The 14,849-nt window shown below is 46.4% G+C and overlaps 1 protein-coding gene across 2 annotated transcripts in view; it reads right to left on the bottom strand.

Moving 5' to 3' along the window:
- Window positions 1–13,672, bottom strand: part of unm_hu7910 (un-named hu7910) — a 44,805-nt gene extending 31,133 nt beyond the window's left edge. Inside the window, exons 1-6 of one of the 2 annotated variants that reach the window (XM_087846632.1) lie at window positions 9,877–10,314; window positions 9,608–9,789; window positions 9,465–9,533; window positions 6,502–6,684; window positions 2,337–2,381; window positions 613–681 (exon numbers count right to left, since the gene is read on the bottom strand). In XM_087846632.1, the coding sequence (XP_087702758.1) occupies window positions 613–681; window positions 2,337–2,381; window positions 6,502–6,684; window positions 9,465–9,533; window positions 9,608–9,773 (532 nt within the window). In that variant the 5' untranslated portion in view covers window positions 9,774–9,789; window positions 9,877–10,314. Of the gene's footprint in view, window positions 1–612; window positions 682–2,336; window positions 2,382–6,501; window positions 6,685–9,464; window positions 9,534–9,607; window positions 9,790–9,876; window positions 10,315–13,476 lie in introns of those variants that run through there. The other variant, XM_087846633.1, reaches the window with a different exon arrangement.
- Window positions 13,673–14,849: the final 1,177 nt, after the last annotated feature.

The raw sequence follows: 14,849 nt of genomic DNA, 5'->3' as shown, positions 1-14,849 counted from the left end.
ATTTACTAATTACGTGAAGAAGCTTGACCATGACGTCCTCCTCTCATGTGGGAAAAGCCTACCTTACTTTCTCTTCATGCTGGAGATCCAGCCCCTACTGAGGGTCTCATTTTTCCCAACCAACCAGCCGACAATCAAAACTTTGCGCCGCGTAACTACACCCTGAAACATGACAACACGCCTGCTGTGCCTCATGTAACACGACCGTTTAAGACCTTCTTCTCTTGATTTATAAATTCATACTTGATAGATTTTAGCAACGACCTGCAGGGACACAGATACAATAGATGAGGCCCTGAGCTGGAGCTCATTTTCATCTATTTTTATTGCAGTTCTGCGGTCGTCTTTATATTTGCATGCTTCCCCTGTTCTACAGCACCATCTCAGGGTTTTTCCTCCATTAGCAATGGACTCGTGGCCCACACACTTTCATCTCCGAGCATCTCGTCTGTGTTTGCAGTCACGCTGCTGATGGTTTTCGATGCTTCAGCTGGTTTTCAGCTCAGTTTATGTTTGACGGGTTAATCTCTGAATCCGAGGCACTGTCACACGTCTGTAAACCACATCAGGCAGAAAAGCAGGCAGCAAACAGCAAAATTAAAGCAGACTTGCCGAGCAGAACTTTGGCGTCCTCCACGTCAAAGTCTCCGTCTCCGTCTGTGTCGTAGGCCGTCAGTTTACCTGGAGGAGGACGAGGAGATGAAGTTAGACCAACAAATTCTGAAAAACACTAAATTGTTTGTGCATGCAGCTACCAGAGTCAACTTTAAAGTTGTCTTTGTCTCATATTTTCTATGTGCCACTCGTCTTGGATCATACTGAATAAAACTTTAAGCCCTTGTTGTAAATTTTGGTTTTTCTAAGAGTCGGATTCTGTTTCAAAACGCCAGAAAAAGAAAGAAAGGAAAAATGCTCATCTCTGTGCTGACACCACGCTGGCTACATCTGTGTCCATCCACGGTTTGCATTCACCAGTTTTGCTAAGATGGTATCAGTTCTCTGTTTGGTGCCATTAAACCACAGCAGAGGAAGAACATGTGATGAGAGGATGTTACTACGAGAGCTCAGATGGTGAAAAAGGACAAAGAAAAATGTAACAAAGTGTGTTTTTGATGTTTTTCATCTCTCTGTAGCGCGGGATGAATAATTAGTTCTTTATGGTTTAGCTGCACATTAGTGAATCAGTCGTGTGATGCCGTCACCGGTCCAAACACCATTGTTGGGCTTCAGAGTCACAGCGGTGATAAATGAAGCTGTGACCGGCCGGGTCAGAGGTCACACAGTCAAAGCTTTTCCACATAGAAGAACTGAACGTGTCTCCTTCTACCTCCAAATAAAAAAAAAAGGTAGTTATCTTCAGACCATGTGACAGAAAACAGAATAAAAGCATCCTCTCTGTGTGCAGGTGGCGATGAAATGTGGCGGCCTGAGTTTGGGTTCGAGCCTGACCCGCGGGCCTCTGCTCTCTCTCTCCCCTATGCTTCACTGCTGATCAAATAAAGGCAAAAATAGTCACAAAAATAAAAGCATGCATCAGTGTGTTAAAGTGCACAGAGGAAGCGTCTCTGTTAAAAGAGGAAGGATGTGGTGATGAGGAGCAGCAGCTGATCAGACCCCGACTCAAACCACAAGTCGAAAGCATTTCAAATGCTGCTGTTTGTGGACCTCAGTTAGCCCGACCACCAAAACGTATAAAACAGTCAAATATAAAACAAGCAGCTTTACTTCCATCATATCAAAGAGAAGGCAGACATCTCTACAGCTGACAGCAGAGGCCACAGGCAGAAGCCGATCTCTTAACCTTTTAACTTTAACTCATAAAAACCTGTCCATACCGAGTTAATAAAGGTTCTGTTTCCACTCCCTCCTGACACCCGTGACAGTAAACGAGGTAGACATGTCTCCTCAAGGACAAGATAAGATTTGAGCAGAGACACTCAGATCTATGAGAGAAGCCCAGGAGTGAACGAAACAGAGTCATGCAGGTAACTACGGCTCTGCCACTTCCTGGATAACAGCCATGCTGCTCACCTGGAGTGTTTGGTTTGGAGACTGGACGCCGGCTGCACGTGGTAACCGACAGTGTACACGCGCAGGCGGCCTACACCCAGCACAAGGAGACACAAGGTAACCACCTCGTTACCACCACTGAAAGTCACGCGGGGATTCACAGAACCGTAGTTACCAACGTAACCTCCCTGACATTAACTCACTGCGCTGCCTCTAATCAAACTCTCTTCATCATCGTGGACACAACAGTGGGCTCTGATGAAATCAGGGAGTAATACGATGGATGGGGATGTGTAGTTATGGCGGGTTAAATTTTGAGACTGTACCTTGTAAAACTTCAGAAAAGTTCATACGAAACTCCTTAGCTCTGGCTGCGTGCAGAGATAACAGAGAGAAGAGGAAGAAGAGGAGGGAGGAAGACAGAGAGGCCACAGGAGGTTAAAGCATTGCAGAGTCACTGTTCAGATCAGCACAGTCATTACAAAGAGTTTATGGCTTTACAGTGGAACACCTCCAGCAAAGTGAGAGGCTTTTATTGTGAAGGGCCGGCATGTAAACACATCACATATGCAGCGTTTACACAGCAAATAAAGATCCTGCTGCACAGAGGAGACATCAGCCTGTAAGGCTTCACCATCCACTTTGCTTTCAGTTTGCTTCTTGTCCGAGCAGATTGTGAAGTCAGAGACTCACAGACCTTTTCTGCTACATTCTTCTCTTATTTACAAAATGCAGTTTGGTTCATTTAGTCAGCAACAGACTTGTTTTTGTCCCCGACCGTGTTTTAAACCGGTTTGCCCAGCGAGTCATGTTACTGAACGATGCTTATCAGCATTAGAAAAAACAAACCTTCCAGGACACACACACACACACACACACACACACACACACACACACACACGTTGCGTGCTAGCTGCAAAAACAAGTACAACCACAAATTCTGCGACTCTGCCCACAAAAAGCAAAAAACAGCAGCTGTCCCCAATAAAGTTGTTTGTGCACTTTCCCACCACGTCAGCACACCTGACTGATTTATGAGTCTTTGCTCTGTGCCCATCAACCTGAATCCAATCTGGGGACAAAGGAAAACGTGGCAGAGCGGTGAGGTGGCGAGCGAAGTGCTAGCGTTCACTTCATTTATAAACATATGTTTTTTTGTAGCTGGCTGTCGGTCACTAGCATAAAATCCCAAACTCAGTTGCCTCGTTAACCCTCTAATGTATTTAATGCACCCTCATAAGCAGTGTTGGGACTAAGGTTACAGTAACTACGTTATTATTGTGGTAACGAGCACGGTAGTTATTATGCCAAAGTCAGGAACGCGTTAGTCGTTACTGGGATTTAGACAGACTCGTTATTCGTTACTTCATGGGGTGGCATCGCGGAGCTTCCACAGATTCAGTAACATTAGCAAGTGGTGGAGGCCAGCAGGTGGAGGAGGGAAAGGGGAGGCAGGAGGAGAGACCCGAGTGAACTGAACTTCAGGTAAGAAGTTATGGGCTGCAGTCTATCTGGGTCAGATATGAACCAAGTTTAGGTGGAGTTTATTTTCGTTATGCTGACTTTTCCACACTGCGTACTAGCTAGCATGACGGGGTTTCTATACAGCTGGGTGGTGCTATGATGTTACTGATAGTGAACTTTATTTTGTTCATAAGGTTAAAACTGAATCCTCTCGTATTCAGAGTTAATATCACGCGTTTCGTGTTGAGGTGAAAAGGAACAGTTTGTCCCGAACTTCAGCTACATTGAAAAAGACACAAAGCTGGATTTATTCTGTCGTTACGCTGCAGCTGCCTCTTCTCCTCTCATCCTCTCCCCTCCCTCTCCTGTTTCTACTTCAATCATGAAACTGATCAATGATCAGCTGATCAATGATCAGCTGATCGGCTTTTCTCTCGTGTTTGTTTATCACTTTGTGTCAGAAAGAAACCAGCCGATGTCGCGCTAAACAACAGCAATAAATAAATTCTAACAACAGCTTGATCAGCTGTTGTTAGAATTTATTTAATATTAATTTCTAGTATCAGAAACACTGAATCAGCCATCGGTTCAGCGCAGTGGGTGAGCGGGCGACCATATGCCGTCCCGGGTTTGAGTCCGACCTGCAGCTCCTTCACTGCATCTGTCTGAAGAAAACTAAAAAGCAGAAACATTGACAGGACTTGTGACGTGATCCAAACTGCTGAAGCAGAGTCAACCAACGGCGCTCACGTCTCCGTTAGCCTGTCTCACTGTGGTTATCATTTCCATACAAGGAAACCTCGTAACTGAGAGCTGAACAGGAAGTTGCTCACAGCTGTGGCCGATGTGTGTGCACAATGGAGTCACGATGTCTACAGATACAGCGTCGTTTATCAGTCTGACGGAGGGAAGTTTGAGATGAGGATCAGTTTGTAATGTGACAGCAGAGTCGCCGTTTTCTGTTGTTACCTTTCACTGAAAAAAAAGCATTTTCCCACAAAGACGTCAAACAGATCAGTTTGACTTCTTTGAGATCAGTCCGCTGTGGCGTTGTCACGCATTCCTTGTTGCTTTCAGCTGTGCGAGTTACGACAGGTGGCAGCCGTCTCCTGGTTTCAGCGTTTCCTGTGCAGATTTTATGGACGGCGTTCTTTAACCTGGAAGCTTAACCCTCCAGTCTTATTGTGGGACTGATATCTCAGGACTGCTTTGCAGAAATTGTGACTCGAATGAACTGATCAGCGTGATCAAACAGCAAAGTTGGCGTGACTAAAAAACAGTCAGAGCCCAAGAAACAAAACCAAAAACATCTTTACTGACCCTGACTGAAGTCAGTCGCTCAGAAACAGAAGAGGAAACGGTGGCTGTATTTCATATTCAGTCATCTTGAAACTGTGGTGATTGTAAAATGTGACCAAAGGTCTAGCGAGCAAACTTCCTCTGGCTCGTTGACGTTTGTCTTGGGTCCGTCCAAAGCTCCACGGGCCTCGCACGGCAGCTTTTTGTACCTCGATACGTTTCTGACAGTAACATAGTATGTCAGGATGAAAGCTGTTAATAACCCAACCAACCACAGACCACAGCAAACATATATGTGTATTTCCAGGCCACAAGATCACTTCCTCCCGCTTGTCTCGCTCTTTGGTACGCATCACTGCTGCAGACATTCAGAGCTCGCCACAATCGGCTAACGGCGCATTTAAATCGTTCAATCACAGCGCGCATGTGTGGGATACATTTGTGCCAAAACGTTACTGTACTTTTGAAACGCTGTGTTTGTTCACGTCTGACTGAGAGGAAGGCGCCGTGACCACATGAAGAAGTCACCGGGTTCCTGTATAAAAACCACTACTCTGACATTGTGTTTCGGTGTGTGTGAACGCTCGAGATCCAGACACAAACGCTGCTGAGAACCAAACCAAATAGGCCAACAGATGCACGTCTCCTCTGCACACGGCGGGACTCCACAAACGTTCTCACGCTGCTCTCACGTCGGAGACGAACCCGAAGGAAGAGAAAGACTGCTGAGGAGCGTCATCTTGTAACATTTAGCTGTAACGGTGACATGATCCACTGTGGTGAGCCCACAGCTGAGAATAAACCTGATCACTGTGATTGGTCAGGTAACTCTGCGTCAGGATAAATGATGGTCCAGAGTCCGTCTGTACCGACCACAGTTAAATTATGTAACTCATAAATAATCTTTTATAGTTTGGGACCAAATTTGTGAAAACTTATGAAGCAACAGTGACGAGGTGGTGCTGCAGCTCACAGCAGAGGCGGAGAGTGAAAGATAAAAGATAAGGTGTTTATCAATCTGACATCCAGACTTTCATACGTCTGTTATCAAAGCATCTGATCGAGATAAACAGGAGGCTTTCACGCACAGGAAAACTGATCTGAGAGCTTCATCTTTAGAAACATCACGACATCATCGTCGACTCGACAAAACGTTTTGGAGTTTTGTGTCGTTTTATCAGAAACGGTGTGTAAACAAAGACGATTTCATTTTATATGAACTTCTTCTTCTTCTTCTTTGTGGATATTAAACCGTGACAGCCAGGAGAACGGCCACGCTTTAGTTGGACCGTTTGAACCTCCAGGCGCTGCCTCAGGTCAATGTTTGAACAGGCAGATTATCACAATCCCACTCTCACTGCATGTGACCGTAACTAAAGACCAGCAGTGCTGTTACTAAGCACGGCCTGCTGCTGGGTGAGATGTTTTGTGTGGGGCCCACACGCTGAGCACCCGAGCTTGCTTTTATAGTCACAGGATAATCTGCACGTCATCTTCATTCAGGAGGAAGATTAAGACGAGGTTTATGAAATGCTGAACGTCTTTACTTCTGCAAAACAACCACAAGTCATGCATGTTAACCACTTCTCTCTTCTGCCAGAAAACAACCCCACACTGGTTTTAGCTGTTCAAAGTCTGCACCCCTTCAAAATAAAAGCTTCAGTGAATCAATCATGCGTCTGCTTCCATTAAATTACACCACGCTATCACGCCCGCCCTCCAACTCACCGATCACGGCGTCGTAGTCCACGATGTCGAAGTAGACCACGGCCACAGAGCTCCAGACGCCCAGCAGACCCAGGACCACAAACCAGGTGAACACGGAGTACTTCGGGCCTCCACCTGCATCTCCTCCGCCTCCTCCCTCTGTCCTCTTTCCATTCTTGCTCTCCACCGGCACCGTCTTCCCCTCTGCAGGTGTGAAAAGCTGATGTTAACACCAAAACATTTATTTCTTCTTTGAACGTGTAAACTGAGGCACGATCGCGCCTGCTGCCAGATTTAGATCGACATACTCGGTGTGTCGCGTCGCACTTGGTGTCACCCACAGACAGACGAGATCACACAGCACAGAGCTTTGTTGTTGAAGAATAAAGTGAAATCTGAGGCGTCGGGGTCGCGTCTTTATTTCAAACCGTCGCAGAGAGGACGACAGCACGCAGGTTTAAATCTGCACCGCTGGAAATAAAAATGTTCTCGTGCAATAAGTTTTGTGTATTTCACAAGAACAACGCTGGTGCTGATTGATCGCCAAACAAAATCCAACGACTGCAGCAGGCGTGAAGCCTGACGGCAGCTTTATCAGAACTTAAAATGTCGTGTGGACACGTCCTGTAATCCTGAAGTTACGAGGCTCAAAAACACTGAAAACATTTATTTATGAAATTAACAAAAAAGCAAAAACAAAACATGAAACTTAAACAGCAAACAGAGAAAAATATTTGTTTATTTACCAAACGACCAGAAAATAAGGAACATGCACACACATGTGCACCAGCATCTGTGCACCAGTATCTGTGCACCAGCATCTGTGCACCAGCATCTGTGCACCTGCACAGGTAATCAATCATATTAATGTGTTATGAAATCAGTAAGCAGCAGCAGGCTGAAGCTGGCCGATCAGATTTAAGCTCTTTAGTAACTCAGGTTCAGACTCGGTGGACTGAGGCGTCGTGTTTCCAGCTGGTTTTCCTCAGGACAGATTTGGCACATTGTCGTACTATTTTAAGTGCTTTGGGAAAACAAGGAGTGGGAGAGCGAGACAGGAAGTACAGGCAGAGAGCAGAGAGGTCGGAGTGTCGGCTGAAGGAAAACTTCTGGTGAAAGTCTGAACGTCCAGGAAAAACAAAGAGGGAACAGAGAGAGGGGCAACATGGCTCCAAAGGACAACCCGACCCAGGAATAGAGCGAGAGACACCGAGTCAATATGACCCCAACAGAGAGAGAGAGAGAGATGACAACAGCTGATTCAGGACTGAACAGGCTGCAGATAAAGAACAGCTGTCTGCTTTTGTGCTGCGTGAAAATGTCAGTGAGACTCCTGAAATAGCCCGAGGCTGCGTGCGGTTAAAACACCTCAAGTGTCTCTAAAAGCACTAAAGACTAAGACAGCAGCACTTAGTGACAGCAGGGATGGAAAAAGCACCTCAGCCCTGATAAACCAGCTTTTTAACACCGTCAGTGTTTGTGGGTCACAGCTGAGGTGCTGTGAGTGTCAACATCACCTGCTTCAGGACGAAGAACTGTTCAAGCTTTAGAGTTTAAAGAGCAAAGGTTAAGGTTATCTAAGGCTACGTCCACACTGAGGCCGCGTCCGCACTGAGGCCGCGTCCGCACTGAGGCCGCGTCCGCACTGAGGCCGCGTCCGCACTGAGGCCGCGTCCGCACTGAGGCTACGTCCACACTGAGGCTGCGTCCACACAGACGGCGTTTGCAGAAACCTTTTGGAAACGCTCTCCAAAGCGGATACATTTGAAAACGCCGTTTTCGCATTGCGGTGTGGACAGCGAACCCAGAGCCTTTTCAAAAACAATGACACATTTTAGTCATGTGATGCAGTCATGTGACCAATGAAACTAAGATAGCGGAGGGCATCATACAGCAGCTGTTTGACAGCCCTGTTAAAGATTAATATCAGTCTGCAGATGCTCCGGACAGCTTTTCTTCAAATTCTTTAACTCTCACTCGCTTTTGCAACTTTGTACTTTTGTGTTACATTGTGAGTCCATTTAACAAACTCGGTGCTTTCCCTCGACATTCTGCTGCAACGTTACAAAGAGCCAATAAACTAATAAACGGCAGACAGAAATGAAGCAGGTCAAATCTTTTGTGTTTCAGGCATGTGCAGGACTGGAATGTGGACTGGACTGACTGTGAAAACGACTGACAGCGCCAGTGTGGACGCGGAGCGTTTTCAAACTTATCCGGGCGAGTGTGGACGCAGCCAAAGTCATCAAAGCAGCCACGGCGCCCCCAGTGGGACACCCTGCTGCGGGTTTAAGTAAATGATTGCTGGTTCAATTCCAGCCGGAGACACAAATCCCCTTTGTGTAACCAAGCGCTGCTACAGCACAGCAAATAGCAGCTTCCTGTATCCAAGTAAGGGATGGACATCTACTCATGACCCTCACACGCCTCTCTCAGGGTGGGAACGTGGACTTTACAGCCCAGTAAATCATCTTCATCACTGCTGACCTGACGTCCCACAAACCCGAGAAACTCCAGCAAACTGAGGTCACTTTGGGTTTCAAGTACTTTGTCTGAGTTACTGGGAATCCACAGCTACGCAGCGACCTCCTACCCTGCACCGTAACCTTCATCAAAGTGTAACTGAGAACAGGGCGATGCAACAACTGCGATTGTTCGAGTCCTATAAAAACATTATCGCTGTGCCTGCTGGAAGCCCACAGAGAAACAGCTTTGCTCCTGTGAAGTCTGCTTACACTTAAACCTGATGTTACAAAGACAAAGACGTGTAATCTGAATACCGACCCCAACAAACTGATGCTGAGACACATCATTCACACCAAAATCACCACAAGCCTTCACAGCATCACCGGGTTTCATCTTGGCAGCTTTTATTGTGAAAAGCTGCCACAGGATGTAGCCGAGTTTGTGTTAAAAGCATGCTGCACACCATACAAGGTGAAAGAAGAAGTGTTCCAAACCGGGCCAGTCCATGCCTGTCCTACCTGTCTCCTGGACAACAGGCTGCACTTCCTTCTGTGCACGTGTCACTTCCTCCTCCCCCTCCACGCCTCCTAAACGAGCCAAACCCGACCGTGTGAGAGCCAAACCTCAACTGAGCCAAACCTCATGCATGCCTCAGTCCTACCTGTCTCCTGCAGCAGAGGCTGCGTTTCATCTTCTAACAGCGGCTCCACCTCCTCTTCGGTGTACATCACCTCCTCCACCTCCTCCTCCTCGGCGTGGATCTCCTCTACATGAGCTGCACCAGGAGAGGAGGTGTAGGAGCTGGCGTAGTGGCGGTATCGCTCCATGGGCGGAGGCACCACCCTAAACCAGCATCAAAAACATTAAAAACAGAAAGTGAAGCTCCTTCACGCACAAGATGAAACCTGAAGAGGCCGAAGATTAACGCACCACAACTATCGGAGTCTTCTCAAGAAGGTGACGGCGTGCTTGAAGAAAACGAGGCAAAAAAGCAGCTTTAAGAGTTCAAGGAGGAAGTCAACGAAGCGACAGACGAGATAAAAACAATCCGAAAGAACAAAGACTCTAAAGGAACGATCATCAAAAAGCTTCAGCAACTCTCAGCGTCTCCGAGCAAAGACAAAGAGTGAAGCAGCTCCTCCTCCTCTTCCTCCCAGCAGCACAGGGATCGTGACGGGCTGCTGAACCTGATCCACACTATTATTAGAGCTGACAAACCCGGCGACGCTGGCCGAGAGATGCCAGAGAGGACAGAATAGCCCCCGCGTAACCTTGACACTCGCATTTCTGGACGCTCAGCTGTCGGCCGCGTCACCTGAAATAAAGCGTTTCAGAAATAATCAGCAGGTAGTACGGCCACGCCAGGAAAACCAAGGTGCTGTACTGGTCCTGAACCACAGCAGGGAACCAATGAAAACAGCCCTGAGAGAGCGCTCCACACAGCTGTTGGGCTCTGAGTGAAGTGGGTGTTAATGGTGGATAATCTGGTGATGGTGAAGATCTGTTTTAAGATCCGAGAATACAAACGGCAGTTCAAGCGCTCGCGATGGTTCAAACACAAGAGTAACGACGGTATCAGCAGGTTTGACCCACAGCTTCAGGCTCCAGATGACCAGAGGTCAGAGGTCAATGTACGGTCCGACTCACACTGACAACGTTTACTCTCGAGGTCTTTATGCACCAAACGCATAAATTGGGTCAAATAATTTCATGTGTTAAAGATGTTTTCCTCTTAATGCATCGACAGCAGCGTGATTTAATAGGACGGATTTGAGGCACTTAATTTTTTTGGATCATGCTCGATTTTTCATATTTAATAAACAGACCAATCAGATCACTGCGTTTGGTGCTCGTGACTCGAAGCGCCTACTGGTACTGAATGTACAACGAAATGGAAACAGCATAACAGTGTGATCTTGCAGACTAAGTGGTGATAGTGGTGCACAGATGAGCACAGCTTATCGGCTGCCTGTGTAAAAACCAACCTGTGTCAGTTTACAGTAAAATTGCTGCCCTTCAGCAACTAGATCACTATTTGTGAAGCAACTTCTGGAATTGCCAACGTGATTCTAATGAACTGATGCAGAGCGACTCAGCCTTTGATCTCTACCTCGACTCTGACAGCAGCTGACTGTGAGTGGTCCGTCTCCTTAACAACAACACTGGAAGCTGATTGGAAATCACAACAATTTTGTTTGTGGTCTCTTTTTAAACAGCAGCTGAACAAGTACATCAAAAGCCAGCTGTTCTGGGTGGTTTTATATTCAGCCAAGATTTCCTCATAGTGGTCGGAAAATTATTCCCAGATCACAGGTTTCCAAGCTCGCACCAGCGTGGAGGGTTACACATGATGTTTGGGCATCTGGACACATGAAAAATAAAGAGGCTCTAGTAACGTGTGTGTGTGTGTGTGTGTGTATGCGTGTGGGGGATGGGGACACTCTTCATGGTTTGTGAAAAAAAAGCAAACTTCCTGTTTGTATTAACAACCATGAAACGGCTGCTCTGGTCTTAGAGAACCTCATTACAGCCAGTTCTGCTTTTATGTGATAAGAACCTTACGATCCATCACTCGTCACTGTGTGTGTGCGTTTATGTGTGTGTGTGTGTGTGCATCTCAGGCCCTCCAAGGTATGGAGGCCTATCTCCCCCCACCACTTCCCTCAGACATCAGTGCGTTGGTGGTTCTTTGTGTCCGGGGATGGGCATCCAGGTACGCACCGGCTCACTCCTTGGTGGCTGCTTATCGGGGCCTGGATCCTGGGGCTCGCTCGGGCCACTTCGGGGGTGGGGTGCTCTCGGCCTCTCGGCCTGGGGCTCGGTCACAGCTGGCGGAGCTCACGGGCACGTCGCTGCAACCCCCCCTGGCTTCTGCTCCGCGGCTGCTGAGTGACCCCTCATCTGGGACTCTCCTCAGCTCTTTCTGGGACAGTGGCACGGCTGCCCCTCTGTTGGTCTTCCTTGGTCTCTTGTGTTCTGGGGGCCTCTGGATGTCTGGAGTCTTGATCTCTTCCATACCTGCTTCATGCCCTGGTGGACGGGGTTGTGGCCCCCCCACACCCTCTAGCAGATCATTACATGAAGGAACCTTTTAAAAACAAGCGCGTCCATGCTCACAGGTGTACACACGGGTGCTCACACACACAAACTACACCCTTTTTGGCTCCTACCTCAAAGCACACTGTGCTGTCGATCTTACACAATAATGTTTAATATTTAGTATTTACTGTTATATTCCCATAGATCATCATTTTCTTCTGCTTGTTTTCTTTTGTCTTTCTCAACACGTGATCCAGGTGATTGATAGATGGATTTTTTGTCTCCTTATTTTGTTGGTTTTTGTTTTGTACCCTTTATCCCCGCCCCTCTTCTCTGCTAGAAGAATATATATATATATATATATATATATGTGTGTGTGTGTTTGTGCGTGTCAGAGTTGTGTGTGCACACAGTCACGGATGTCACACGGGTGTTATTCTTGCTCTCACCTGATCTAACAGATGTTTGCATGTGTTGTTACAAATGGAAAGCATGTCTGAGAGAAACGTGGAGGTAACACTGCACTTTGTAACACCCAACAATGACAGAAACACCAACATTTAGCTTTGATGTGAAATTATATGTGTTTGTATTTCAGGTTTTTGGGGACCCTGTGTAAAGACCTCAGACTGTCTCAGGAATGTCAGTGAAAGCATGATTCATGTGTTTTTGCCCTTTAAATTAATTACAGACTGCAGTGAGGAATAACCCGGATTATATCGGGTTTATAAATGTGTAAATAATGAGCGGGGCCAGTAAACTCCCGCACAGATAACAGAGATAACATGAACCCTCACTGCTGCCTGGGAGAAAGTTAGCTGCCGTTAGCAGGCTGTTATTGATGGGGGCTAGCTTAGCTTAGCGTCGTTTCCACGGCCACTTTCATGTTACCGATGGGCAATGAAGCTATAATCACACAGAGCATGCCGGGATTTATCAGGGAGGTTAAACTGGGAGTCTGCTTTATTGTGTTCATTTAGCAGAGCTAGCGGAGAAAGGGGCGAAACCAGTCCCGCTCTCTTGTATCGCGAGAACATCCAACCAGACTCCATTGAAAATTCTTCCAGTCGAATATGCATTTGTTTAGAGACGGCGCTACAAGTTATAAGCATAAAATACGACATCTGCGGGAATATGTAAAAACCACTTCTCCACTCGGCTTCAGTAAAATACAGTAATTGTGATTCGTTTATTATAATTAGATATTTAACAGCGTGTTAATGACGCTTCAGGACGCAGGCAGTGCGCACTTTGCGCTGTTGGAACCACGGGAGATCTACCTCCGAAAGTAAGAGTCTACGTTATATTTTGTATCAGTGTATTAGCCGAATCGAAGAACTAATCTTATGGATTAAAAATATATTCTCGCTTTTGATGTACTACACGCGATCCTTTCCAAAGACTGAAAATAGCTATAAACTGCAGAATGTTAAACGGAAGTCTGAATTAGAGACACAGGCGGGAGAACCCAGTCAGATAAAGGGTACGTACCTTTTTTTGAGTGGTTTCTGGGATTCTTTCTCTGCGCCATTGCTTCGTAAAGTATCCGATGTTTGTTTCAGTCAAGCAGCGATGAGGTGACTCTCTAACCTGGCCGTGGTTGTCGCGGTGAAAGCTCCTGTTCGCTTTCTGCTCTCCGCTCTGTGCGATGGAGCGACGCGTTCACCAAAAATCACGTCCTCACTTGGATACCAGCAAAGCCAAAGTCCATGGTAACCGTGATTGGCTTAGTAGTTGACAAATCAGAGCTGCCTAATGAGTGTGTGGGCGGGGCAACAGGCGGTTTCTTGTGTTTTCTCACCAATCAGATTCCTGCGCTGCTTCCCAGTGTCGTTCCTCCCTCTGGAGAGGAGCAAAAACGTGGCAGAAGAGGGAGAGGAGTTTTAAACATCGGGGGCGGAGGGACACAACTAATGGGGGTTTTAATAACCTTTATTGATAGCGTAGATACGGTTTAAAGTTAACATTGAATAAAGCAGGTTTTAAATTAGATCATATGAACCGAAACGCGATGAAGTAAATAAAATACTTTCATTAACTTTTAGGAAACTGTATTTCTTGTTGTGTGATTAATTATTTCATGGTCTATATAAATAGCCCACTCAGAGCTGAAGTAATGGTCTATTATTGATTTAGGGTTATAAATGAAACAAGTGGTGCAGACAAACTACGCTGAGGGAGCAGAAATTAAAAAACAAATGCACCAAAAATCTCCACAAAACTCCCAGAAACCCAACACCTCTGCTGAGACGGCACAATAACGTTTCCCCTGTTTGTGATGCTAAAACGTCTCACAGTCAGTCGCTGGAAACTCTTAGTTCACCTCTTATTGCAAAATATAAACAGACCCAGTTAATAATACAACAATTGTTTTACTGAAGGTGGGGGAGCAAGCTGGCATGTAGTAAATGTGATTGTCCACTAGATGTAGACAAACACAGAGGAACACTGAGCCCTATCGCTGCAGCTAAAGAGAACCTTTAATTAACTTTTAATGGTACACTAATAGTTCTGCCTATCATAAACAGGTGCAGCTCTACAGTGCATCAATTCCAGCCTAAAGTCTGGCCATGCTCCCCAAGAATGAATGATTTCTGTCCTGCAGTGGGGGAAAAAGAAATAAATAAGTGGTGCAGTAGTCACATCAGGGAGAGTTTAAGTCCATCCGTGTCCCTATGTGGCTTCTCTACAGGAACCCAGGCTTCCTCCCACAGTTCTGAGACATCCATGAGGATGAATGTTTGTCTGTCTTACAAGTGTCAGACATGCAGCAGAACTTATGAGCCGATGCACATAAACACTGGTTAAAGGCTTGTTTTGTTCAACCATTATTCTTCAGCTGGACACGAAACAGAGTTTGAAGA

The sequence above is a fragment of the Neolamprologus brichardi genome, chromosome 9 (assembly GCF_056152115.1).
Source record: "Neolamprologus brichardi isolate AB-2024 chromosome 9, ASM5615211v1, whole genome shotgun sequence".
NCBI lineage: Eukaryota > Metazoa > Chordata > Actinopteri > Cichliformes > Cichlidae > Neolamprologus > Neolamprologus brichardi.
Note: the sequence above shows the minus strand (reverse complement) of the source record. Positions and strands in the feature narration are given on the sequence as shown.